A 25,196-nucleotide genomic window follows, 5' to 3' on the forward strand; every position below is an offset into this window, starting at 1 on the left:
GCAAAAGAAAGAAAGAAACCCAAGCCCTCCCCAAAACCAACAACTTGATTTTGATTTTTCCTCACTGTCAGCCTCTGTCATGCTTTATATGAAAATAACTGAGTTAGAAATCTTTTGCCACTCATAACCAATAGCCCAACTCTGCTCAAATTCAGGCAGCCAGGAATAAAGTAACAGAATGATGAAGTTTTCCTTTAGGACTCAAAACAGCTATTATCAATGCCTGATTAAATTACTTAATGAAGTTGTTAAGGCTGTCAAGTTTGTTGAAAAAGCCAGGCTGGATTTACATGAAAACTTGAGCCATAATGATCTGATTCAAACTAAGTGGAGGGGATCTCATTAGGGCTGAGAATTACGATAAGCCTATGTCCATATTTCCACAGTGGGAGCAGCCTTTGCCTCTCCCAGGAGCCAGCACAGGAACCTGTACTCTGTATTTAAATAAACAAAGGGAACTGCAGCTTTCCTAGGAAAAGAACGGCAAAAGAACCAGGCTTCTTACAGTCAAGGATTCTCCCAAGGCAGCTACTACTTGCACATCAGCTGGTTTTAGGCTATGAACTGTGACACAAAAATGAAAAAGAACAAAGCAAATAAACATTACAATTAAACCTCTTGCAGGAAGCAGAATTCCATTCTGGCTAATTTCAGCATAAAAAAAGCTTTACTCATAATTTGTGTAAGACATTGTCATCACAATATCACCTTTGTTTCATCCTCCAGTTCTCTACAGAGGAGCATACCATTGAATGTAATGGTTCCAGTTCAGAAGATGTGCATTCCCTGTACTTCCTGACCATCAATCTATGATGCCTCTATATTAATGCTGGTGATGACTCCATCAGATTTTGAGTACTGCCAGATGGTATTAGCCTTTTGAACTTACTAGAAGCATGGCTCCCCTTCCCCCAGGTTCCTGAGTACCATATTCCAGGGCCATTCTTCTTTTGGCATGGAAAACGCTTCTTCTTTCAACTTAGGTTTTGCCTTGAGCCAAAGAGCTATCTCTCACAACTTCTTCCAAACATTCCTGTTAATGAACATAACTTCTTGACTGTACTTATGTGCATTACTTTACAAATTTGTGGTTTCCACTGGTTCTATCCTCTCCTTGAAAGCCACTAAAGTTAGTGGTTTTTAAATATGCTGAATAAATACAGATAATCCTTGTTTAACAGCCACAATTGGGATCAACAATTTGGTTGTAAACTGAAGTGGTTGTAAGTGAAAACACAACCATGCTTGTGGTCTTTCCTTTGCTTTATAGACCCGAGCAGTTGTAAATGTAAGGATTAGTTGTAAAGTTACGTTTTCATTGCCATCATAACTGAACAATCACTAAATAAGACAGTTGCTAAGAACTGTATGTAAAGTATTCATAATGTTAAGAAAAAATAGTATAATAATGCAAGTAAAGTTTCAAAGTTAGAAATAACTGTTTACAGCAACTGAGCCCCAAATTACCTGATTTCTTTTTTCAATTGAAAGAGCAAGCACGCTAATGAACTAGCTGTACATATGTTGCATCAATACGTTTCAACAAGATATGCAAACTCATTCCAGAATGCAAGCAACTGTTCTGATATGTTGCAGAAAAAAAAATCTGAGAAATTTCTGGGGAATCTTTCTGAGAAATTTTAAATATGTAGTAAGTAGAACAATAGAAACGTGTATAAGTCACAGCCAACATCAGTATGGTTTCATACATTTACAATAAATTAGATTATAATCTTATACACACCTCAGAATAAGTTCAACCAAACTCTTTTGGAGGTACTTAGTGATATTTATGTATAAGAATGAGTTTCACACCTTTATATATTGTATAAAAGAACAATCCAGATTTCCTTAAAAAGTATTTTCCTCCCCAGGGACTACAATACATTATTAGTATTTGTTTTGTTTGTTTGTAACCCACCTTTATTATTTCTATACATAACACAAGTCAGCGAACATATCCGAAACACCTTTATCCTCCTATTTTCCCCTCACAACCCTGTGAGGTGAGTCGGGGTGAGAGAGAATGAGTGGCCCAAAGTCACCCAATTGGCTTTGTGCTTAAGGGGGGGAAACAAGAATTCACACTCTCCCGCTTTTTCGGCAGGAGGCTTTTTCAGCTTCACCACTAGACCAAATTGGCTCTCTGTAGTATCTTAGCCATGTTAATGGTCATTGCCATGGATCATATCTGCAACTTTATCTAACAAAAAATGTGGACGACTGCTGAAAATACAGCAAAATATGTTCAGAAATTGGGAAAGTTTATATTTTATATTATCTTTTGGCAGGGGAAACAACATTTTAAATTTGTCCTTCTCTTGATGATTTGGTGTCAGACAGCTAAGATTACCTGTAGTAGGATATTCGGTTGATGGTTCTTTATCCTTGCATAGCATCTGGCTTCCATAAACTGGAGTATTTTCCTTGTGGTAAGTATAGTTGCTGTTTTTGTATGTCATTAAATATGGTTGGGCCTACAGAACAGGGATAGCCAAGTCAAAGTGAAAAGATGATCCCAAAATGCCCTGCAGAGGCAAGCCTGTCTTACAAATAACCCAGATACTGTAGTCATCTGTACCTTTGATTAGGTACAGATGATCAAGCAGATGAGATAGGAGATTATGAGATCTCAGCAATTTTAACACAATAAAAGCAGGCATTATTGCTTCTCAAGCAGAAGAAGTCAACTTCCTTCATATTGGTCTTTATATCTAAATCTCTCACACATTAACTCCTACCATCTCAATTACTGTTGATCTTCAGAAGAAAATATACAGAGATTTGGTGGGATGAATAACTGCTATAAGTCTGGGATTTGTAGTTGGGAGGCATGCCAGTTTACCTGCTCTTCAGTATCACAAACTGATTTGATTAGTCTGATAAGAGAAGCTTCTGTTAAACACACACATACACATACACAATACAGAGAGCAAATCATGCAGCTCCTGATGTCTTGTTTTATTAATCCAAGAATTCTGGGTGGTGCTTCCATCTAGAAATTATCATGATTCCTTAGACGAGTAAATTCTCCAAGTGCCAAAATAGAAAGCCACCAATTTTTAGGCAGTCAATGCAGGTGCAACACCTAAAGACCAACATAAGAATACATGTGCCTTCCAGAACTTCAGACATCCCAAGGGTGGATGCGAGTGATGTGTTAAGTCCTTGGAGTGAGTAAAACATTCTAGTGAATTCAGATGGATCCACATCAACACTTCCCCTCAAGTCATCTCTCATTTTCTAGATACATATACCTTTTCTCCCACGAGCTGCTCAGAGCATCCAGTAGTGGGAGGTGCTTCAGTCTCTGCTCATCTAGGCTGGGCTTAATTTGCTGAACTCTCCTCCTCCTCCACGGGACTTCTCCCCAGCGTTCCCCAGTTTTGGCTCAGCCTTGAGTGAGATAGGCAGTGCTTTTTCGTTACTCCTTGGCCGAAACAGGAGAATTCTCTTTAAGGTTTGACAGATAGTCAATTGTTCTTTTCTTACCGATGCCGCCCTTACCATCTGGCCATTGGGGATTACATTACCAGGAAATGCTCCTAAGCGCAGGCAAGCTTCGCATGCATTTCTCCCCCCCAACTGCTAGCACACGGGAGGCACACAGGACCTCTCAAGCCTTTTCACCACACAGTCCAGAGCCGTCCTCCCCTTTCCTCCCTCCTACCCCCCTAGATCTCTCCCTCTCATCCAGGTGCAGCATGGCTCCCCTGAGTCAACAGGTCCAGTCAGCTCAATCACCAACCATGCGAAGAATACCTGAAGCGACGTTCACACCAATGGTTGCCAGTCTTCGACAGAAACAATCTCTTCCAGAGGATGTGCCAGAGCGAATGAAGACCTGGCTGGAGATGTCTATCCATCAGGGAATCGCAGCAGGCCTGCAACATGCAGTTCTGACCAGGGATCATCCCGCACCCACTGAATATGATTCGCAATCAGTTTGGTCATTGGCCAGGTTGCAGCTACGCTATACCCAGGTACAATGTCCAAGGGGTATGCTCCTACAGGAGCCGCAGGAGGAGGAGCAGGAGGAGGAGGTGGAAGAGGTGGAACACATTGAACACATGGACCAGAGTGAATCAGAATCAATGCATGATACTGACCTGGCCATGTTGGAAACAGACCCCTTAGAAAGGGGGATGTCTAAGGATGAGGGCCTCACTCCCGACCAACCTGTATTTACAGGCTTGTTCCGGCCACAACTTTTCAAATCTCTATTGTTCAAGGCCAAAAATCCAAAAATACTGCGCAACTGGACAAGCCGGCCCCTTTTACCACTCCAACTCCATCAGACGAGGGACCAGAAGATCTCATTTTCACCCAACCTGTTGTTGAGGCAGATGTGATTTCAGTCCCCCACATGTTTGCAGACCTAGTACAGAAACAGCGGGCTTCTGCAGCAGTATACCCGGCCCCCACTGGTTACAACAGGAAATTCTTTAATTTGGCCCCAGATTTCTTAAAATTGTTGAATACTCCTGAGATAGATGAACCCATTGTGGGATTAGTGTCCTCATCCTCCATTCCCAGTGAGGCACAGGAGGCATTAAAGCCAGAGGACAAACGGGCCAAGCTAGCCCTACGCAGGGCCCATCAGTCTGATGCGTGAACCATCAGAGCAGCTACGGCTGCTTCCTTCTTTACCTGTTCTTCCCTCAGATGTCTCTGGCTATTATGGGAACATGTCCCCAATTCCAATACTAGAGCATACCAAGACATTGCAAAGCTGACAGCAGCCGCCGAATTCTCAGCTGATGCAACCTTTCATGCAGTTAAGTTTTCAGCCAGAGCCATCACTTCACATGTCACAGCACGACGCTTGCTATGGTTAAAGAACTGGCAAGTGGACATTAAACATAAAAGCAAACTTGCTTCATCTCCTCTAGCGGGAGACAGACTGTTTGGCCCTTTCCTCGATCCGCTACTCATCGAGACTCAAAATAAAAAGAAAATTTTACCCTCCCTTTTTCAGAGGTCAGACCCTAGAATCCCTTAGTCCTTTTGGAGGGGATCCTTTTGGCCCTTTTATCAGGGACCGTTCTCAACCAGATACCTGAGATCCCCACCATTCCAACCAGGGCAACAGCCAGAGAGGTCAGACTTGGGGGATAGGAACCGAAGGGGTGGCCAATCCAAGAGATCCTTCCAAGGAGCGGCAAATAGATCTTTCCGGCATCCAAAATAACCCCATGGACCCGCCTCCCATTGGCGGCCGCCTTAAATTATTCGTTGACCAATGGGACTCCTGAATGTCTGATTCCTGGGTCAGAGACACAATCAGATTCAGCCTCATGCTGGAGTTTCAATCCGCTCCCCCAGACTTCTTTATGTCGTGCCATCTTTCCAGAGATCCGGTTAAATGAAATCTTATGGAAACAGCTATTCAGCACTTACTGGACATACGAGCCATCCAACCAGTAGCTACCAACCAATGAGGGCGAGGTTTCTATTCACAACTTTTCGTTGTTCCCAAAAGTTCAGGGTGGTGGAAAGCAATCTTGGATTTGAAATGCCTTAATCAATTTTTAGTATATCGCAAATTTAAAATGCACACTCTACAATCTATCTTAGTTGGTATCAGAAAAGATGACATCCTTACATCTATAGATCTGACGGAGGCGTACTTACATATTCCAATTCGGCCATCCCACTATAAATTTTTAAGATTCTGTTATAATAATCTCCATTTTGAATATGTGGCTCTTCCCTTCGGATTAGCCTCTGCCCCCAGGACCTTCACAAAGGTTCTCGCAGCCCTTGCTGTTCATCTCCGGGGTGTCCCCATATGATTAAGATATCGATGATATCTTAATTCTGTCATCTTCTGTTCATCAATCAGTCATAGATACTCAGACCACATTACACTCCCTACAACTACATGGGTTCTCAATCAATTGGGAAAAGAGTCATTTAACGCCTTCGACTCGATTAATCCATCTGGGGGCAGTCATAGATACAGTGGAGGGCAAAGTTTTTCTGTCACCAGATAGACAAAACAGCATTCATCAATTAGCTAAGGAGGTCAGGGTTCGCAGGAGAGTGTCAGCTGATTTATCAAAATTGTTAGGCAAGATGATCTCATGTATATCTATTATTCCTTGGGCCCGGCTCCACACTAGATCCCTCCAGTGGTTCCTGCTCCCATACCAGCAATCCGGCCGAAGCAACTCCAAATACAAGGTCAAAGTTCATCACAGGTCCTCATATATCTCCTCTGGTGGACCAGACCAGCCATAAACAAGGGTTGCCTATTCAAAGAGCCCCATAGACTTACCATCACCACCGATGCCAGCCTGATTGGATGGGGAGCTCACTTTCAATCGCTCACAGCCCAAGGCCACTGGTCCTCCATAAAACCATCGCGCAGCAGAAACTGGCTGGAGCTTCGAGCAGTACACCTGGCTCTCCGCAGCTTCCTTCCACAGGTACACAACCAACACATATTAATATTGACCGACAACGTAACGGCGAAAGCTCACATAAACAAACAGGGGGGCACTCAGTCGAAACACCTCATGTGAGAAGTGGAGCGTTTGTGTTGTTGGGCAGAGAGCAACCTGATTTCCATCAGAGCAGAACACATTTCAGGACTGTTGAATACACAGGCAGATTGGCTAAGCAGGGCCACGATAGATCCATTGGAGTGGAGCCTCCATCCAACCCTCTTTCAAGAGGCGGTCAGGACATTCAGGCAGCCAGTAGCAGACCTGTTCGCTTCCCCCCTCAACACTCAGCTCCCAAGATTTCTTTCCAGATACCCCTCACAAGAGCGGAGAATTTCAATGCGCTCCATTGCCATTGGCCCCTGAGGTTTCTGTACGCATTCCCTCCCCTTCCACTGATCCCCAAGGTCATCTAGAAGCTGCTTGACGAGAGGGCAGAACTGCTTCTAGTAGCTCCCTATTGGCGCAGACGGTCGTGGTTTTCAGACCTCTGCAGTCTATCTGTATCACCACCATGGAGAATTCCGCCAGACAAGGTCTTGTTAACCCAAGGACCCTTTCAACATCCAGACCCTCAGTGGTTGCACCTGACCATCTGGGGGTTGAGCAGAGTCGTCTGAAGAGTGAAAAGTTTTCCAACAGAGTTATCGCCATTATCCAAGCTGCCAGACACCCCTCAACAACTCGCATCTACAATGCCACACGGTCCAGTTTCTACAAATGGTGTACTAAGTCTCAAATTGATCCCATTTCTCCATCTGTGGTGCAGATCCTAGAGTTCTTACAAGATGGGCTTGACAAGGGATTATCACCTAATACGTTGAAAAGACAAGTGGCGGCCTTGGCGTCAGTCATCACTTATGAAGGTCTCCTATCCCTTTCCCATCATCCACGCATACAGTGTTTCCTTCGAGGAGCCACAAACTTACGCTCGCCAATGGTTCACCGTTATCCCACTTGGGACCTTAACAAGGTCCTTCTTGCACTCACTAAGAGCCCTTTCGAGCCCTTTCAATCATCAAGTCTCCAATTTCTGACGTATAAAGTAGTTTTTCTTGTAGCAATCACTTCTGCTCATCGTATTTCGGAACTGGCAGCCTTGTCAATCAGGCAAGATCTTTGCATCTTCCATTCCAACAGGGTCGTCCTTCGTCCCGATTCTACATTCATACCCGAAGTTGATTCAGCCTTTCACAGGGCACAAGAACTGATACTTCCTAATTTTTGTCCCAAGCCATCCCAAGGGCTGGAATGACAGTGGCATTGGCTGGACATGAGGTGAGCGTTATGAATATATATTCACCGCACAGCCTCTTTTAGAAAAACGGAGGCTTTATTTGTGTCTTTTCAGCCCAACAACCAGGAATGCAAGGTCTCATCCTCCACAATAGGCTGTTGGCTACGGGACACAATAGCAAAAACATATCAGACTCAAGCACTTCAGGTGCCCAGGGGCATAATATCTCATTCAACAAGGAGTGCCGCAACATCGGCAGCATGGGCCACACAGGCACCAATCACTGACATCTGTCGTGCCGCAACCTGGGCCTCTCCGTCACCTTTTATTAGGCATTATAAAATAGATGTGTTTGCATCAGCTGAGGCCTCCTTTGGCAGAAGGGTGCTGCAACGGGTCCACAGGGACCAGGAGGGGATCCCAAGACAGACGGAGTCCCTCCTGCAGGACAGGCCAAGCTTTGGTATGTCCCACTACCGGATGCTCTGAGCAGCTCGTGGGAGAAAGGGCATTGGTGCTTACCTGAAACACCCATTCTCCTTGAGCTGTGAAGAGCATCCAGCCCCACCCTCTTCCGTCTGGTGGGATCCCGTTTCGGCCAACAAATTTTTACAGTGTTAAGGGCGAGAGTGTTTGTTCCTCTCATCTTTGCCAAAACTGGGGAACGCTGGGGAAGAGTCCCGTGGAGGAGGAGGAGCGTTCCACAAATTCAGCCCAGCCTAGATGAGCAGAGACTGACGCACCTCCCATTACTGGGTGCTCTTTGCAGCTCAAGGAGAACGGGCGTATCAGGTAAGCACCAACACCCTTTCTGATGTCTCATTTTATGCACAGAAGTTCCTCACTAAGTTCAGTGAAGTTATAGGACAATTCTCACTTCTATTACATATGTTAGTGTCAACATCCAGTCAAGACTAACTGAGATAATTTTGCAATTGAATATTTCTTTCTATTTTGTAGGATTTATACAGTTCATAGAAAAGAAACAGGATGGGGGTGGCATTATTAATCTCACTTGCACAGCAAGGATGGGAAAGAAAGTAATACTGGAAATTACATTGTACTATAGAGTCCTAAGAAAATGCATTTACCTGGTTTGGACATTTGAGTGTTATCTCATGTTCAATTCTGTGCACTGTTGTCTTTTCTGCAATGGGTTCCAACTGTAACAAATAATTAGAAAAGATATAAGGCAGAGAACAGGAAATGAAAAACAAAAGATGCAGGAATGTATGCCATAAATCATTACAAAGTGTAATCCACAGAGCCTTCAGAGAATTAGATAAATCAATACATAATTGATGTTTGAACTATAATTATCTAATCCTGCAATTTTTAGTGTATTAAAGATATGATGCACAGGGGAAAGAATACTGCAGCAGAAAGTTTGGCTCAGATCTCCAGACAAAAGGATTGTGTTGATACAAATGCTACACCCCTTAGGTAAAGCTTAACAAAGTGGGACAATTAATGTACAAATTAACTAGCTGAACTATTACTCCAGAAGAAATATTGCAAATATTTTTCTGTGTTTCCTCTGGAACTGCAGTGCACACCAGTTACCCATTTGTGCAAAGTCCACCCCATTCACTTCTTGGAACCATTAGTTGGAGTGCTAATTTTTATACTCTGCAATTTACTAGCTGGGAAAGAGGGAAGAAGATCTATGACAAGTTGTCCCAGCCAATGTGCTGCAGCCAACTCACCATGGTCAACTCGCCATGGCCAATTCACTATGGCTAATTTGTCACAGCTAACTCACTGCGGGAAAACACATCATGGCCAACTCGCTGCCGGACAACTTGCTATGGGACAAGAGTTACACTAGTATCAAAGAAATAATCCAACAGATTCATTAAAGAAAGGATGCCAAAGGAAGGACCAAATAAAATGTGAATGATGAAAAATTAAAATATTTTTTTAATTATTTTAAATAATTAAATTGAGTTGTTGAATTGTCCCACAGTGAGTTGCCCCATGGTGAGTTGTCCTGCGGCGAGTTGGCCATGGGTAGTTGACCGTGGTGAGTCAGCTGTGATGAATTGGCTGTGGAGAGTTGTCACATTCTGGAGGGAAGAAGCACCTAACTTAAGAGGATTCTTGGCAGCACAGTTGAGGACTCTCACAAGAGTGTTTTATATGCAATTAGGAAGGTTTGGGTGGCAATAACAATGGCTGAGAAAAGTAGAATAAAAGTATCTTAACACAGGCTTCCTAAATCTTATGTTCCTAATAATCTGCAAGTGGACATCCAGTTAAAAATCCATTGTGACCCCACATATGCAATGAATGTGATTCACTAACATCTTTCCATAACCAGAAAACAATTGATTTTCAGGATGGCTATCTCCTGTTAGTTTTTCTATTGTGAACATTATAAAGTTTCAGTGCCGTTACTAGCAGATTTTCTTCAGTTCTCAGTATATAATCTCACTTTTCCTGCCTATAGCTTAAAACAAATGCCAATTCTGTAGATGTGAAAGATATACATCAGGTTTTCATTCAGTTTTTTCTTTGCTTTTTAAATTATTCTTAGACTATGTTATTAGTACAAGATGTCCACATTCTCAGATTTATGAATGGAACTAAGAGAAAATCCTCTAGAGCAATCTCTTACCATGTTGTTCCACAGCCCCCGAGCAAGCTGGGTGTGAGACTTCTGGTGGAAATGAAAACAGTCTGGGGCAAAATATGAAGCATCTGGTAGCCCATCCTAAAGTAGAAATCAGACATTATTTCCTTATATAAGGGCAACTCTGTTGATTTTTTATGGCAAAGCAAAAATGTGTTGCTGAATATAATTTCAAGAACTAGAGCCCACTTCACTTGAGGGACAGAAAAAATGTAAAATAGAAACAAATGTCTATCCAATTTATTTTATTTTATTTATTTATTTGATTTGTCAATTGTTTACAAGATAATAAGTATAAATATATACATTGTTATGAATACATGAAATGGGTACATATAAGAAAAATAAAAGAAACAATAGGACAGGGACGATAGGCACGTTGGTGCGCTTATGCACGCCCCCTAAATTCAAGATATTCAGTCTATATATACAGAATATAGCCTTAATATATGCTGTGCACAACAAGTTTCGAAGAAATTCTTCATTGTTAGATTATGATATCCCATCTTCCTTCTTGAAGCTGAAGGTAATATATTGTATTGTGCTCCCTTTTTTCACTTTCATCTCTACAACTAGAGATAAAGAGATTGGACTGACAGTGTGACTTACCCAAAGTCACTTAATTATCTTTGATGATTGAAGATGAATTTGAATCAAAATTTCCTTGGTCAAGTTCTATAGTTTAACCACTATAACCTATTGTCTCTTTTATTTATTTTCTTTTATTTTTTATTTTTATTTATTTTGTTTCTTTTCTTTTCTTTTATTATTTTTATTTTTCTTATATGTATCCATATATTCATAACTATGTTTTTACTTATACCTATTATCTTGTAAGCAATTTACAAACCAATAAATCAATAAAAATAAATATATTTATATAGCAAATTGAAGTCCAGTCCATACATTCCAAGAAATGTGTGCATTTTTTTAAAAAAAGATATGTTTAATGTGTCTAATTTTATTCTGAAGAGATGGAAAGCAGAATAGTGAACTGAGAGAAACCTGGCAGAATCCTGCAATACATATAGCACCATATTTTTGCAAGAAAATCTTTACATTTTTTAAGTGGCTAGCTTGTGCATTTTAATGAAAAGTCTATTTTTTTTATAAAGTTTGGATTAGGATGAAAACAGGTGAAACAAATTTACTCAAGTGAGGAATAATTTATATCTGAACACTACTAAACAACCTCTTAAAAGTCTGGAATTTCCAAACAGGTATTGTCCATGCCTTTTTCAATTGCTTTAGGAGCAATTTACAATATTGTAGCCCATTCAGATGATACATTTCCATACCAAATTCAAAACTTAAGTAGATATTACTGAAAAACTAGTGACAATGGATACAACATTATTATCTTCAGCCAGGACTCTTTGTGGTCTCACATTAGTTTCCATGAACTAGAAGACAATGTTCCTTATGTGTTGATTACAGAAACATATCATCCAAAGAACAGTAATACCTCACAGCCACAACTGAGTTGATGTGAACACTCTGTGTTTGGGGGATTTGTTACATAACAATAGATGGATGGTGCTGTAAGTTTCTACTGTAAAAATCCTGAGCAACTCTTGCCCAAGAATAAAAGCAAGGATTACTGGACAAATCCAGTATAGTATTGTAATGCTCAGGCAAGTAAGTGAAAATATTTCAGAAAAGAAATCCTAGATTGTTTTACATGCTTTAAAACAGAAGTGGACAATGGGATTTATGTAGTCCTCTAGGACTGAGATCAAGATGCCAGTATTCAGTTCAAAATAGACAAATGCAAGAGCACTATCTCAAGCCAATTTGTGGAGTTTTCTAGGGTGAGAGGAAACTTATCCTAGTGGGAATTGGGTTCCTGGTGGGAAAGGTGGAAAGTACTGTACTGTATTTTCTTTCCAGTTGGTTCCCGGTTCTATTCCAACCCTTAACTGTCCCTAAACAGGACATAATATTTTGTCCACGTTCCTTCTCATGAATATCAAACCACCATCAGATAGTCTCCTGCAGACTACCAGAAGGTCAAGATGCTGGCCAGCAGTTTTCGTTTTGTCAGAAATTGCTTCTCTTGGTTTGAAAGGAGATGACTGAATGCTTGTAATTTGTACTTACCATTTGTACATAAGGAAAACTGTCCTCTTCAAGGTTTCAATTTACAGTTCATATCAGAAGTGCTACATTGGCCAAATAATCTTTCCTTGATGTTGCTAATAATTTGGAAACTGTGCTATCTGTTGGAATTACTTTCAGTCTGTTCATTCATTCATCACTCAAAATATAGTCTCTTATTTTTAATTTGACCCAGGACTATCTCATGTTAAAGGGAAAATCAAGATAAGTAATTTCATATGATTGTAACTGGATTTTGGATTTTCTACTTGCAGGCATCTAATTATGCTTGTTAATTTAGTCTGCTGACCATTAAGTTATAGTTGCTTACAACCATCATGGCTTTACTATCCTTCTCCTGCCCAAATAATTCCAAATTACCACACTATGAGTTGGGTTCAGAGTCAGACACAGTCAAATGTAAACAAGACCATTGAACTCAATGGTGTTTAAGTTAGCTAGGCTCCATCTATGATTTACAGTTCTCAAAAATGTAGCACATGTATAGATTTGCAATTACCGGAGTCAAGGGCATTTCTGATTCTTCTAACAGTGGCTGCACAACCACAGTGAAATCTTCTCTTGTGTCATACCTTCCACTTTCGACTAAGCGATGAGTTTCTTCCTGGCAAAACAAAAACCAAATATATTGTTCCTTTTAGAGTTACTAAACAGTGAAATGACAGGCTGTCAAAGAGATGTTAAATACAGGAATAATGTTCAACCACTTCTTTGGCTTATGTGGGGAAAACCCAATTTTTAGCTCATCTGAATCTAACCCCTAATTGTCTACATTCTTATGGACCTTGAAATTCAGGACTATACAATACATAGCATAAGTCCATTAGTGCATTTTCCGCTCCAGCTGACCTGTAAGAAAACACATGTGTTCCCATCCTTTGAACTACCAAAGTTCATGGGGTAAAAATTAATCCTTCTCCATCCCATAATTCATCTGATCCATGTTTTCAGTACATTTGTGCTATATACATTTAGTGATTTACAATTTGTCTTCCTCTTGCACACTCATGGATAGACACACATAAAGTTGCTACAATGAGAAGCTACCTACGGGTACATTTGAAGTCCTCCAGAGGATTCCTAACCTGCCATTTCATTGTTGGTTTAAGATGAATTCTGAACATCCATGAAAAACTAAAACCTCAAAGGTGGAATTTTAATTGAGATTAAATGAAAGGAGTTCTGAGATGGAAGGAAAGGAGAGTAACGGCAGGGTTGAAACTAAAAGCCAGGAGGAAGCAGGAAGCAAGAGTTTGTTCCACTAGAAACCTGTTCAAAGAGTTCAAAGGGAGAAAAAAAAAATTCTGGTTTTCTGATTAAAATTGCCCACAAAATTTCACATATCTATCGTTCAGCAAAACAATTGGAATCCCTATTCTTTTTTTTAAATCTGAAAGGGAGGTTCAGTCACAAATCATCACGTAATAAGTGATGTGATTTCATTTCTGCTGCAGAGTCTTTTCTTCAGATTCCCAATAATAAAATAAAATCTACCATCAAAACAATAGTCCACTGCAGTTTTGCCTCTACCACAGTCAACTTTTCTTTGCTGACTGTCAAATTAAGTCACATTTCAAAGCCCAGGTCACTGGGCTTTGCTTCTAACCTGGTATCTGATATTTATTGAGCATACAGCAGCAATGCTGCCTATTTAAAACACACATTAGATATTTGTTCTATCTAACATTGGAGGAATTGTTGCATTATTCTTTGTTTAAATATATAATGTACCCCCAAAATGAAGCAATGGACTTACAGGTTTTAAAGGAATTTAATCAGGTTAAACTAATTTCAGTCAGAAAAACACAGCCTTATATTTCTCAAGAGAGCCAGTATTTTATTGGCCAACTATATAACACAAAGTATTTTTAAACAAGTTTGATGCATTACCAAGTTAAGTGTATAACCATAGCTTTTAGCCACTTGCATTTATTGGAATTATGATGTGTTTCCATTTATTTCAAATCTTTTTGAACTTGTAAGTAAATGTGCATAGGATTGAGGTGTGTGTTTCACTGATAAAAATTAAGTTATGTGATTATTATTTAAAGTTGGCCCAGGACCGCAAACAAGCTTTTCAATGAAGGCGTGAAAAAGACCAAATGTAATTTTAACATTTTAAGTCACTACTTCTTGTTTTTAAACTAACTTGCTTTTCATTGTTAAAAACAAATCCTGAAGCAGAATTAGTAAAATGACAAAAAATACCTAATATGTTCATGCTTGGTTTTTAAAAGGATGAGGTGTAGAACACTGCTGTTTGTTATTTATAATGCATTTGCCTTACCTGATACCTTTGATTTAAAAACTCCAACTTCTCAATTTCAGAGGAATTATCATTAGGTGTGAAAATGCATGGACACATGAACCTAAGGATTAAAATGGCACACGTTGACCATATCATTCTTATCTCAGACATTTTTAAAAAATGAAAAACTGTTTTCCTGTCCCAGAACTATTGTGATGAGAGCGGGATACAAAACCAACACAGTCACAGAAAACAGGTGAAGCCCCTTTTATTCCTTCACTTTGCTTCCAAGCTCTGAATATCTTTGACGGAAGACAAAAAAACTCCCACACAGTTCCATGAAGAAGGAAAAAAGCAACACAAACCAGGCAAGATAAGAGGTGGAGGATGTCCACAGATAACACACACTGGGAAGGACTCCAAAATCAGAGAGGAAATATAAACTAGAGATATTTACATGCTTTGTTTCCAGCATTTGCCATTACGCAGGTCCAAACTCTTATTCAGTTGTCACACCTGCAGCCCATGAAGAGGATCAAGACTGTCTCCTCCTGAGGAGACCACACCTCTCCCTTATCCTCTCCTCCCTGAGTGCCCTAGGATGGATAGGGGATGGGCCTGGGTCCTCCTCTGACTGCTCAGCTGGCCATTGCCCTTCCCCAGCCTACTCCACAACCTCTGGAGCCACACTTCCACTCCCTGTCGGCTGTTCCTCCTCTCCCTCAGAGTCAGTCTCCACCAGGAGCATGACAACTATGTTTCATGTGACACATACTGTGAAAGGCATGTAATGCTCTAACAATATTTCTATAGAAATTCTCAATAATGCAGGTAGGTCATGGTTGTCCCAAAGATGCTTTTTCAAAAGGCAACTGGACTTTGTTTTTCATTGAAGACATTCTTCATTGAAGATTTACTTTTCATCCAAGAAGCTTCTTCAGTTCTGACCAAATGTGGGAGGATAGAAGAATTTATATTGCTTACAGATAAGAAGTGAATTTTCTTCAAGAAAAAACAAAGTCCAGTTGCCTTTTGAAAAAGCACCTTTGGATCAAGCAATATTGACTCCTCCGGTAGAATTGCTTAAATATCACATATGATTTCATGAAGAACAGTTTTTCTGTAATATGCTGTACTTCTTGGATTTGAGTCATTACTCTTTTCTATGAATAGAAGCCTCACATTGGATTGTTCAGAATATTCCTGCCATCAGAAAAAGAATTAGGAAATTCATGTTTTACCTATCCCTCCACTGCAAACCTTTCTATCTTCTATGGAGCAGATTTGATGACAACCCTTCCCCCAATAATCTATGACTCTTCCAAGACTATTTCTATACATTTAAATAAATAGTGTGTACTTGATTTATAATTCCATATCACAACAATCAGAACAGGGGTGGGTTTCTACCGGTTCTGTCCACCTCTATAGAAATGGTAGCTCTGAGGAGCAGCAGACAAAGAACTGGTTCTATGTCTGCTGATGTTTTTGCGCACCCGCCCACCTGGGCTCTTACCTGATCTTTATTTCCTGATTTTTCAACTTCAGCTGCCGAACGAGGCACAGCTGCAGTTAGAAAAGCAAGAAAAGAGGGCTGTTTCAAAGGCTGCATTTCTGCAGGCAGCTGCTGATGACAATTTACAGGCTCGTGACTCGCAGCCTGCAGGGAAGCTCATAAATCCTGAACTGGTAGTTAACCTGTCGTATCCCATCCCTGAATCAGAATTAGTGAAAAGCAATTGCTTAAATTTAAGAGGAGCCACAATCAGCACAGAAAGTGGAGATTTTTCCCAGTTCCGGCACAGTATCAATTCTTTCAAACCTCATAATCAATCTTGGGCAGTAAATGCTCTTCTCCTGATACAGTTTCCTGATAGGTATCACATCAAGCAATGTTACGAGGTTTACAAATGCATGAGGGACCTGCAAAGAGTAAAAAATGTAAAACAGAATGGATAGTAGCAGTTTACAAGCCTGGTGATTCTTTTACAATTGTAATACATAAGAACTGCCAAACGACTCTGTGAGGTCATTGGGAAGTTGGGAAAAGTTACTAAAGACAGACAGAAACAGTTCTCACCACCTTTTCCTCATTCATTCATTCATTCATTCATTCATTCATTCATTCATTCACAACTTTACTTACAAGCATCCAAACTGATGTGATGATTGTGATAACTGAGCCACACCCTGAAATTTTCTCCACTGAGACCCTTAGCTTACAAAAGCAAATGCTAAGACAGAGTGAGGAAGAATGTTGGAGCAGAGAACATAGAATAACAGGATTGAAGGGACCTTAGAGGTCCTCTAGTCTAAACCTCTGTCCACAACAGGAGATTCTATAACATTCTGGACAAATGACTTGTCCAGTCTTTTCTTTAAAAAATTCTGGTAAGGTGAAGTGAGGATTTCTGGAGGTAAAGATGTTCCATTAATTGTTCCCACTGTCAGGAAATTTCTTCTTAATTCTAAGTTGGATCTTGGGCAATATCTGGAAATTGGCAGCTTTTACAAGCAGGCAAGGGGACTCTAATTCAACTGCATGGACCATAGGCTACAACAAATAGCATATCCTAGTGGGAGTCCCACTTGAAGCTTTGCCAGGAGCTGGGCAACAACTAGAAGGGGAGCAACCACACTGAAACAGCCCCTGATTTTAACTATCAGTAACTTCTCCTCATGTTCAGAAGAACTTTTGGAAAAAGGCAAAAGTTACACGATACTTTATAGATTTTGAGGCATTTGTCTCAACTGAGTATTACATGACTAAGTATAAAGGTTAGTGTTAGTGTTAAAGATACATTTATGTAGCAACAGCAACTTGGAAGTCCTAGAAGGATGAAGTCTACCCAAAGCAATAGCTTCTTGTTGGGGGAATTGTCTGCTACCGTTAAGCATTCTGTATTGATTTGCTTTGCCATGGTTTGTCCAATCCTTGGAAATCAAAAAACCCTTCTAAACCCAATCTTCATAATACAAGAGTCCTGAGGCTCACTATTTTCTGCTTCAGTTGACAAAGCTAAGTTGACAATGTTTTAAGGAAAAGGTCCCTTGGAAAACAGCGAGATATAAATGTAATTGTCTGTCCCTGGTTGATTTGATTAAGACTTCTAAGAGATGTTCTCCAGATGAATGGTTTTGGTTGGCAGTCATGTATACCCATGAGTACTAATCTAAATCATGCTTATCCATGAGTGCAGGGCAGACTGAAAAGCATTTGACTGCCATAGAGCCCATGGCTGCATTGAGGACTATATATCAAAATCAGAAAACTCAGATCCAATCCAAAGTCTGACTTGTAGGACTCATGGCTCAGAAATTCTGCAACTGGGGGCTTGCCTTCCCTTTTATGGGCTTATAACAATACCAAAATTTCACCAGATTTTGAGTGGGGACATTTGGGGGGGACAATATTTTAGAGTAAAAACAGGAAAAAAAAATCCTAATGAGATCTGGGCCTTTTTAATTTTTAAAAAAATTATGTTTGCAGTTACAATACAGTTACAATACACCCTTGAAGTTTATTGCAGGCAACCTTTGCAATTCATAACTGGAAACAATTGCTTTAAAGAAACAATTAACTCTAATAATTCATGCAACCATTTTCCCTTTTAGCAGAGACTCATTTGATACCTCTTTATGGAGTATATCCAGAACTGACTGTATATTCCTTATGTAGTACTCAGCATTATGTATCTATGAAAGAAAAGGATAACAATGAATTTTGGGCAAAATAAGCTGCTCGTAGCTCTTCCTTATCACATTAGCACATTTGGCAACTGAAAGTTTTTATACTAATTTGCACCTTTCACAAATGACATAATGGCCAACTTTCCATGATACGTTTGACATAGTCGAATTGTTTTGAAACACCCAGACACAATAATTGGATCAAAAGTAATAATGAGTTTCAATCTGAGTATGAACCATAGCAGGGAGTGGAAGCAGTTCAAAGTGTTTTGAACATAACATTCCAAATGAAACTTGTTTTGCAACTGGAGGATCCCTGGAACACCTCATATCACTTTGATTTCAGAAGGTTTAGCTCAGGAAACCATTAAATTTCACCCTCAGAAAAGAATGGTCTGAAGAACAACATGGTCTGGAGACAAACATAATTTTCTAAATAGTAAGTCAAACATTATTATTTTGTAAATAGAGACTCCATGCCCAGTTTGTTTCTTATGTTCTATGAGCTTTTCTGCCTAGAAACGATAGAAAAGGCTCCAAGGCATCATTGTTCTTTTTGATATCTCAGGCTGGCAGCAGTGAGCATGGAAAAGAGAAGGGAGAGAAAAGGAAAACTGGTACAGCTATAAGCTAACCTGTGAGTCTCATATATCTCTCACTCACTTGGGCTTCTCTGTGTTTTTTGTTGTCCTTCCATCCAGCCATTCTATGGCTGCCATATCTGGATTATAAAAAATGGATGACCATTAGAGGGAAGAAAACTGATCTGTCCATATTCTTTGTCATCTAGTGGTCACCCACATTTTTGCAACTCAGACATGGCAACTGCACCACATCTACTGTGATATTTCCTGAGCGGTATCACCTGCCTCTCCTCTGTCCCCCATCGCTCACAGAGGACTAAAATCAAACTGTGAGGGAAAAAGCTGAAAAGGATTTTGCTCCCTTCACCTTCACCTGACTATTCATGCCTGACTAGCTCTTGGCGCCATTTCAGCAAAAGGAAAAATCTACACTAGCTACCACAAGTCCCAGGTGGAGAGGAGAGGGAGAAGGTACACTAACCAGCTTCAGAAACAGACCTCTTTCCATGTCATTTATACCAGATGTGCAGTGTTTGCAAAGCATGATCTTATGAGAACTACTCAAAATTTACCATGCAAGGAAAGCAGGTATGGGACAGTTTGGACTGAATTTCCAGGATACCAGATCAAAATACAATTTACTATAATATGCATGATTTTTATTAGACTATAATCATTATTGGGTTATTATTAAAATAAAATTATTTACTTCATTTTACTTGGCCTTTTGGCTAAAATTAAGTGTAGTACTTATTCTTTTCTGTTTAATTCACTTATCCTGAAACTAATGCAGAAAAATACTCAAAAATTAGAAGCTGAGCAAAATTTTCATGTAAATATGTACTGTACCACTAATCTTCCTGCAGTTTGTACATGCCTAAGATCATGGCCAAAATAGAATTAAACCTGTAACCCAAGGGACACTGAAAGGTTGGAGAAATAAGGAGGGCTAAATAAGTATCACATCTCTTTCACCTAGGAGCTCCAAAAAATGCTAAAAACAATAATTAGAAGTAGCATTTAAATGTTATCTAACCATTCCAAAAGTAAACCTGTGTGAAACCCAACTCAGAAATACATATTTAATTTTAGTATGTTGATAAGAGCCAAAAGAAAGAAAGTTTATCACTTGGAGGCATTCATAAATAAGTACTTTACGACCATCTTATCATGATTAACTATAAAAAGGGGGAAATAATGTCAGTGTTTTAATCCAAGTTACATAAATGGCAGATCTTCTAGGGATCCAAACTGTCATTAAGTAAGAAAAGTACAAACCTTGCCTGTTTATTATAGGCTCTGTTATCAAGAATCTGCCTTTATCAACAGAAAATTATCTTTAAAATGAAGTAGTACTGATATTCTAATCAGTGGAAGTTCTCAAAGATATGAAATTACAGGAGATTAAGAAAAACACCTTCCGGTTGAATGACCTCAAGGCCCTGCATAAAGACATTATGCTTGTTTTTCTTTAAAATACTGATTCAGCAATGACACATTATCACCCTCTCTAAAATACCCATGGTGCCAGGGAAGAATGGCTGCTGTTCAAGGTAGTGTTTTCAGTGAGTTGGCTACAAAGGTGCTAAGAAAGGGTCAGTAGCAGGTTTTGAGTCAACCCCAATGTAATTTTTCTTGAGTGGAACTGCAAGCTTTAAGCCCCAATTTCTTATTAGGACAGAGAGTTTGCATGTTTGTGATATTGTGGGAATCAAACTGAGTTAATCTATGGTAGCTCATGAAAGCTCATGCCATTTAATAAAAATTGGAAAAGGTACTACCAGCATCCTTCTGATTTTTTTGCCATGCTTGTAATAACTTTCTGAAAAATTAATGAATATCTTACCATTTCCTATTATCAACCCGAATGTTATTCAGTTGGCATGATATTACATATAACATTTCTAATATTAAATGAAGTCATGTGAAGGACAGATACTATACACATCATATTCTTACATATATCACTGAGCACTTGGAAAAGTCCTACCTGCATATCTAGAGATAATCACTTAGATCACATACATTTTTTTAAAAAATGGGGGAGGGGAAAATGGGAAAATATATTAGGAATAACTGTAAAATATATGGAAACTTACAGAATCATTACAATAATCACAAAGGTCATTTCCTCCTATAAAAATGGTTATGAGCTTCCAATCTTCTTGGAAATTTATGTTCTGTATTAGGAGGAAAAGGAGAATAGACATAAAGAAAAATACTTGAGTTAACATTTTAGAAAGAGTTAATAGAATAATTATGAGAGAGAGGGTGGGGGAGAGAGAGAGGATAGATAATTGAAAAATTAAAATAAAAGGTAAAGTATACTTTGCTTCTATGTGCTAGATCAAATCTGTCAAACTCCTGGCCCATGGTCTGGATGTGTCATGTGACGCTGCCATGACGATGTGAGTTTGACACCCCTGTGTTAGGAAGAACATTTTCTTTTGTACAGGAGCAAAAGTGGGGTACATCTAGTTGCCTCCTGTAGTTTTGCTACCTTACATAATTTTACAATGTCTGATTAACTGGAAATTCCAAAAATTCATGAAGCATATTAAAATCTATTTCAGATAAATTTTCTTTCAAACCAAACTCAGCTCCTGATGACTTCATGGACGTATCACATAGTTTATGGCAGGCGTCTTCCATTGTCTTTTTCCAGAATAGTTTTTTTTTACTCTGTAATTTTCTAATGAGCTTAGGATCTCCTATAGTCTGCCATTCAAGTCCAACTCTAATTAGCTTTTTGAGATCAGCTAAAGTTGGTAAGATGTTACTACCAAGAAGACCTTAAATTGTTAAACAGAATCAAATCTATTTCTTTTCTCAGTGAAACAATTAAAGATAGCAACCACTGATTAGATACAAAAGGAAAGAACCCCATCTTTCCTCTGTCAACAATAAAAAGTCACAATTGCCTGTTGAAAAAAATGTTCCTATCAGCAGAAACTCACATAATCATTCTTCATCAAATTTATTAGCTTTCTGGTCTGAGGTATGAGTGTACTAAAACAGAAAATAAAGAAGGAAAACAAATATTAGGAGCAACACAGCAGTTCAGACTATCATTCTGAAAACACAAAGCAAAAATAATAATTCAAGTGACATAGAGTCTATTTAACAGATGAATTTTGCAAGCAAACAATGAAGCAATTTGAATGTATAGACAAGGATGAATAATGGCAAGGAGACTAATATAAATGACCTATAAAGTATTACTTCATTCAACATAAACTTATGTAAACCAGATTTTTAATTGAGCAACATGGTAATTGACACCTTGCATGCAATGCAACTACAGATTGGATCTCTTGGTGTACAGAAACTAGTGTATAGTCCTTATGTGTTTCTACATACAGAATACAGAGAAATTAGTCTGCTCTTTGTTTCTGCATGAGAGATTGCAACAGGATTCTGTAAAATATCTCTGCCAAATAAAGTAGATGTATTGCATCCTGTGTTTTGCTTGTAGTGCTACAAATAGAAGAAAAAGGAGAAAGGAGAAAGGAAAAAGAATCCAAATGCCAGAGTAAATATGTATGGTTCACAATGTGATGTATTTCAGACAAGATTCATTGTCAAGGATACTGTACATATTGGCTAAAACATGTTCATGAAACTTTTTTTTAACGGGGATATTTATTTTGTTTTCAAAGATAGTTAATCCTTGCTATGATAGCTGATATTATAATAATGCTCACTGGAAGCTGTCCTGCCCATTATTATACGCAGAAACAGTAATTGTAGAGTGGCAATATCCTTAAAAAATTCAGAATATAAATTTTCTCTCATTAACATGATGCACAAATGAAACAAATATGATCAAATACTGCTTATGACAGGCATAAAAATTGACTCTCATATATAGCATGGTTAATATATCTCTTGGCAGTTTCTCGCCAATATTATAGCTACTCCTTCCTATTACTATATCTATATATATTTATGTCTTCAGCTATCTCCCTATCTACTCTTTAAATAAATTATCTTAAGAGATACCAGTACTTCAATTTTTTTTAAATGCAGAACCTCACAGGTAGTGCTGCAAATAAAGTCAGTTCATACTCTATTCTATACATTTACAGTATTTCTTTTGTATAAACTTTGGATCTGATCAGCACTGTGCCAACTCCTTCTAGTAACCTGTTAGAAGGGTAAAAGAAGCAACTGAATCTGTAGCATAGTGTTTAACCACTAGAGATACATTTTCTGGCTTGAGTTTCAAAGAAAAGCCGCCGAGTTTGTTGGCATCTGGAAGGCCACATGTTTTCCATTCCTAAATTAGAATATAATGTATGATTGGGGAGATAGAACTCATATCTTCACTTTGCTACAAAGCTCATTTAGGATTATCTACCAGATATGAGCTTCAAAAATCTATCATTCCACTAGATGGCACCAAAGAGGTAAAAAAAATCTTATTGGCACCATCTAGTAGCCATCTGGATTTTTACTATCTATACCTAGTTTTGGATAATTCATATTCTATATCTCCCATTCTGAGCAAAAGTTATTGCAAAGGTAAATTGCTGGAGGATGAATACTTGTATGTTGCCTTAGTTCTCTATGGGAAGGGCAGGATATGAATGAATGAACAGATTGGTCAATAAATAATATTACAAAGTGTAAGAAAATCTGCCTTAGTACAATACTTGTTATATTTTACTACTGGCTAAAACAGTTATGTTTATTTGAGACCAACTTTTCTACAAACTACATGACGATCATATACTGTAAATTAGATTTCTCTTATTTACCTGTGCAAATGTCACATAAAATTCAGCTAAAAAAAACAAACACCCACTGGTAATGCCAGTATTGTATATTATTTCAAAACTGGACAGAGCTTGTTTAAGATGATTTGTTCTTTTTTAAAGTTTTTTTAAATATTAAACATAAGAATTCAATGTCTACACAAACAGTGTGTTGTCTGGGTACAGTTGATTTTGAGAAATAGCAATAATAATAATATTCAAAACAATAATAACCACATAATAATAGTATTTGCATATCCATTTTAGTAAATCTTCTATGTAATTAATCACTCTTATGCTTTGAAATTTCTAACTTCTGTTTCTGCAAGTTAGCCATTAATAAAACAAATCCCATATTAAAAAGTATTCAGTTTCTTCCTTCTCCTTAATTTTGAGTGTTAATCTATCCATTTCTGCACATTCCAATATTTTTATTACATTTTCATCTGTAGGGATCTCTTCATTTTTTCATCTGATCTAGTTCTGTTGATTCTTTATAAAAGCCATACATTTTAGTATCTTTCTCATATCTGATTGTATTTGCACATGCGGCCACCATGCTAAATCAATCCCTTGACTCTTGAGTTTTTGCTTAGTTTCAAACATGATGTATTATTAACAGTTGTAGGAAGACATACAGACTCTTCTTCACTATCTGTGACTGGACAGGTTGTATACAAGAGACCAGGGGATTAAATTAGAAGGCATATCAGGTTATTCTAGGATAGGGAAGTGGTCCACTCAGTGTTTTTAAGAATGAATAGGAAACAAACATAACTGTAACTGTAACCCTAACTGTGCTGGAAATATATATCTTTGCAACACAAGTCCTAGGAAAGAATGGTAGGGTTGATGAAAATCTTCTTCAAAAGAAATGATTTTCCCTGACAGAAAAATTACAGTGATAAATTAGAGCCACCCACAGCATTAAAAAAAAACTGAAGTAGCTAAGACTATCCTTTTCCGAGTTGTAAACTTGACACTCACTAACCTGCTCCAACTCTTCGAAAATGGAACTTTATTGACTTCCTGTTTTGAGCTTCCCCAAAGATGGACTGCTGACGGCGATTGTGCGTGGCTTTGGTTTGTGTTTCAGTGTCAGAGAGCCCCAATCCTTTGGATTCAGGGCAGAAGCTACCTCGTAGGGGTGGTGGAGGAAGGGGAGACCATCAGCTGGGTAGAGGGAGTTGCAAATCCCCTCCCCAGCTTGGCAATTGCTCCCTCCCGAAGACGCCTGAAGCGGTGGTCTAAAATGGCCACCCTGAAGGGGAAGATTAGACTGGAATAAGATTATGCAGGAGAGAGAGAAAGAAGTGAACAGCAGGAGGAACAGGATGAAGTAATCAAATGGAAGATACCCCCAGGATTAACATTTCAAAGAATCTTTAAGAAAGGATCTAAGTGGCAAAGAGAAAGAGAGAGGAAAAAAAGGTGTGAATTGCTTTTGATAGCGTTGGGGCTTCAAAACCACAAAAGGTAGA

General features: G+C 38.9%; 1 protein-coding gene across 1 annotated transcript in view; it reads right to left on the reverse strand.

Annotated features, from left to right (window-relative positions):
• The window catches only part of PLB1 (phospholipase B1), a 107,583-nt gene that overhangs the window by 48,726 nt on the left and 33,661 nt on the right, over positions 1–25,196 (reverse strand). Inside the window, exons 21-30 of the mRNA XM_026695620.2 lie at positions 21,916–21,967; positions 21,058–21,138; positions 18,318–18,380; positions 16,507–16,607; positions 14,724–14,805; positions 12,936–13,040; positions 10,304–10,399; positions 8,778–8,849; positions 2,354–2,477; positions 506–564 (exon numbers count right to left, since the gene is read on the reverse strand). Coding sequence (XP_026551405.2) covers positions 506–564; positions 2,354–2,477; positions 8,778–8,849; positions 10,304–10,399; positions 12,936–13,040; positions 14,724–14,805; positions 16,507–16,607; positions 18,318–18,380; positions 21,058–21,138; positions 21,916–21,967 — 835 coding nt within the window. The remainder of the gene's footprint in view (positions 1–505; positions 565–2,353; positions 2,478–8,777; positions 8,850–10,303; positions 10,400–12,935; positions 13,041–14,723; positions 14,806–16,506; positions 16,608–18,317; positions 18,381–21,057; positions 21,139–21,915; positions 21,968–25,196) is intronic.

This window comes from Pseudonaja textilis, chromosome 1 (assembly GCF_049901715.1).
Source record: "Pseudonaja textilis isolate UNSWEBS1 chromosome 1, rPseTex1.2, whole genome shotgun sequence".
NCBI lineage: Eukaryota > Metazoa > Chordata > Lepidosauria > Squamata > Elapidae > Pseudonaja > Pseudonaja textilis.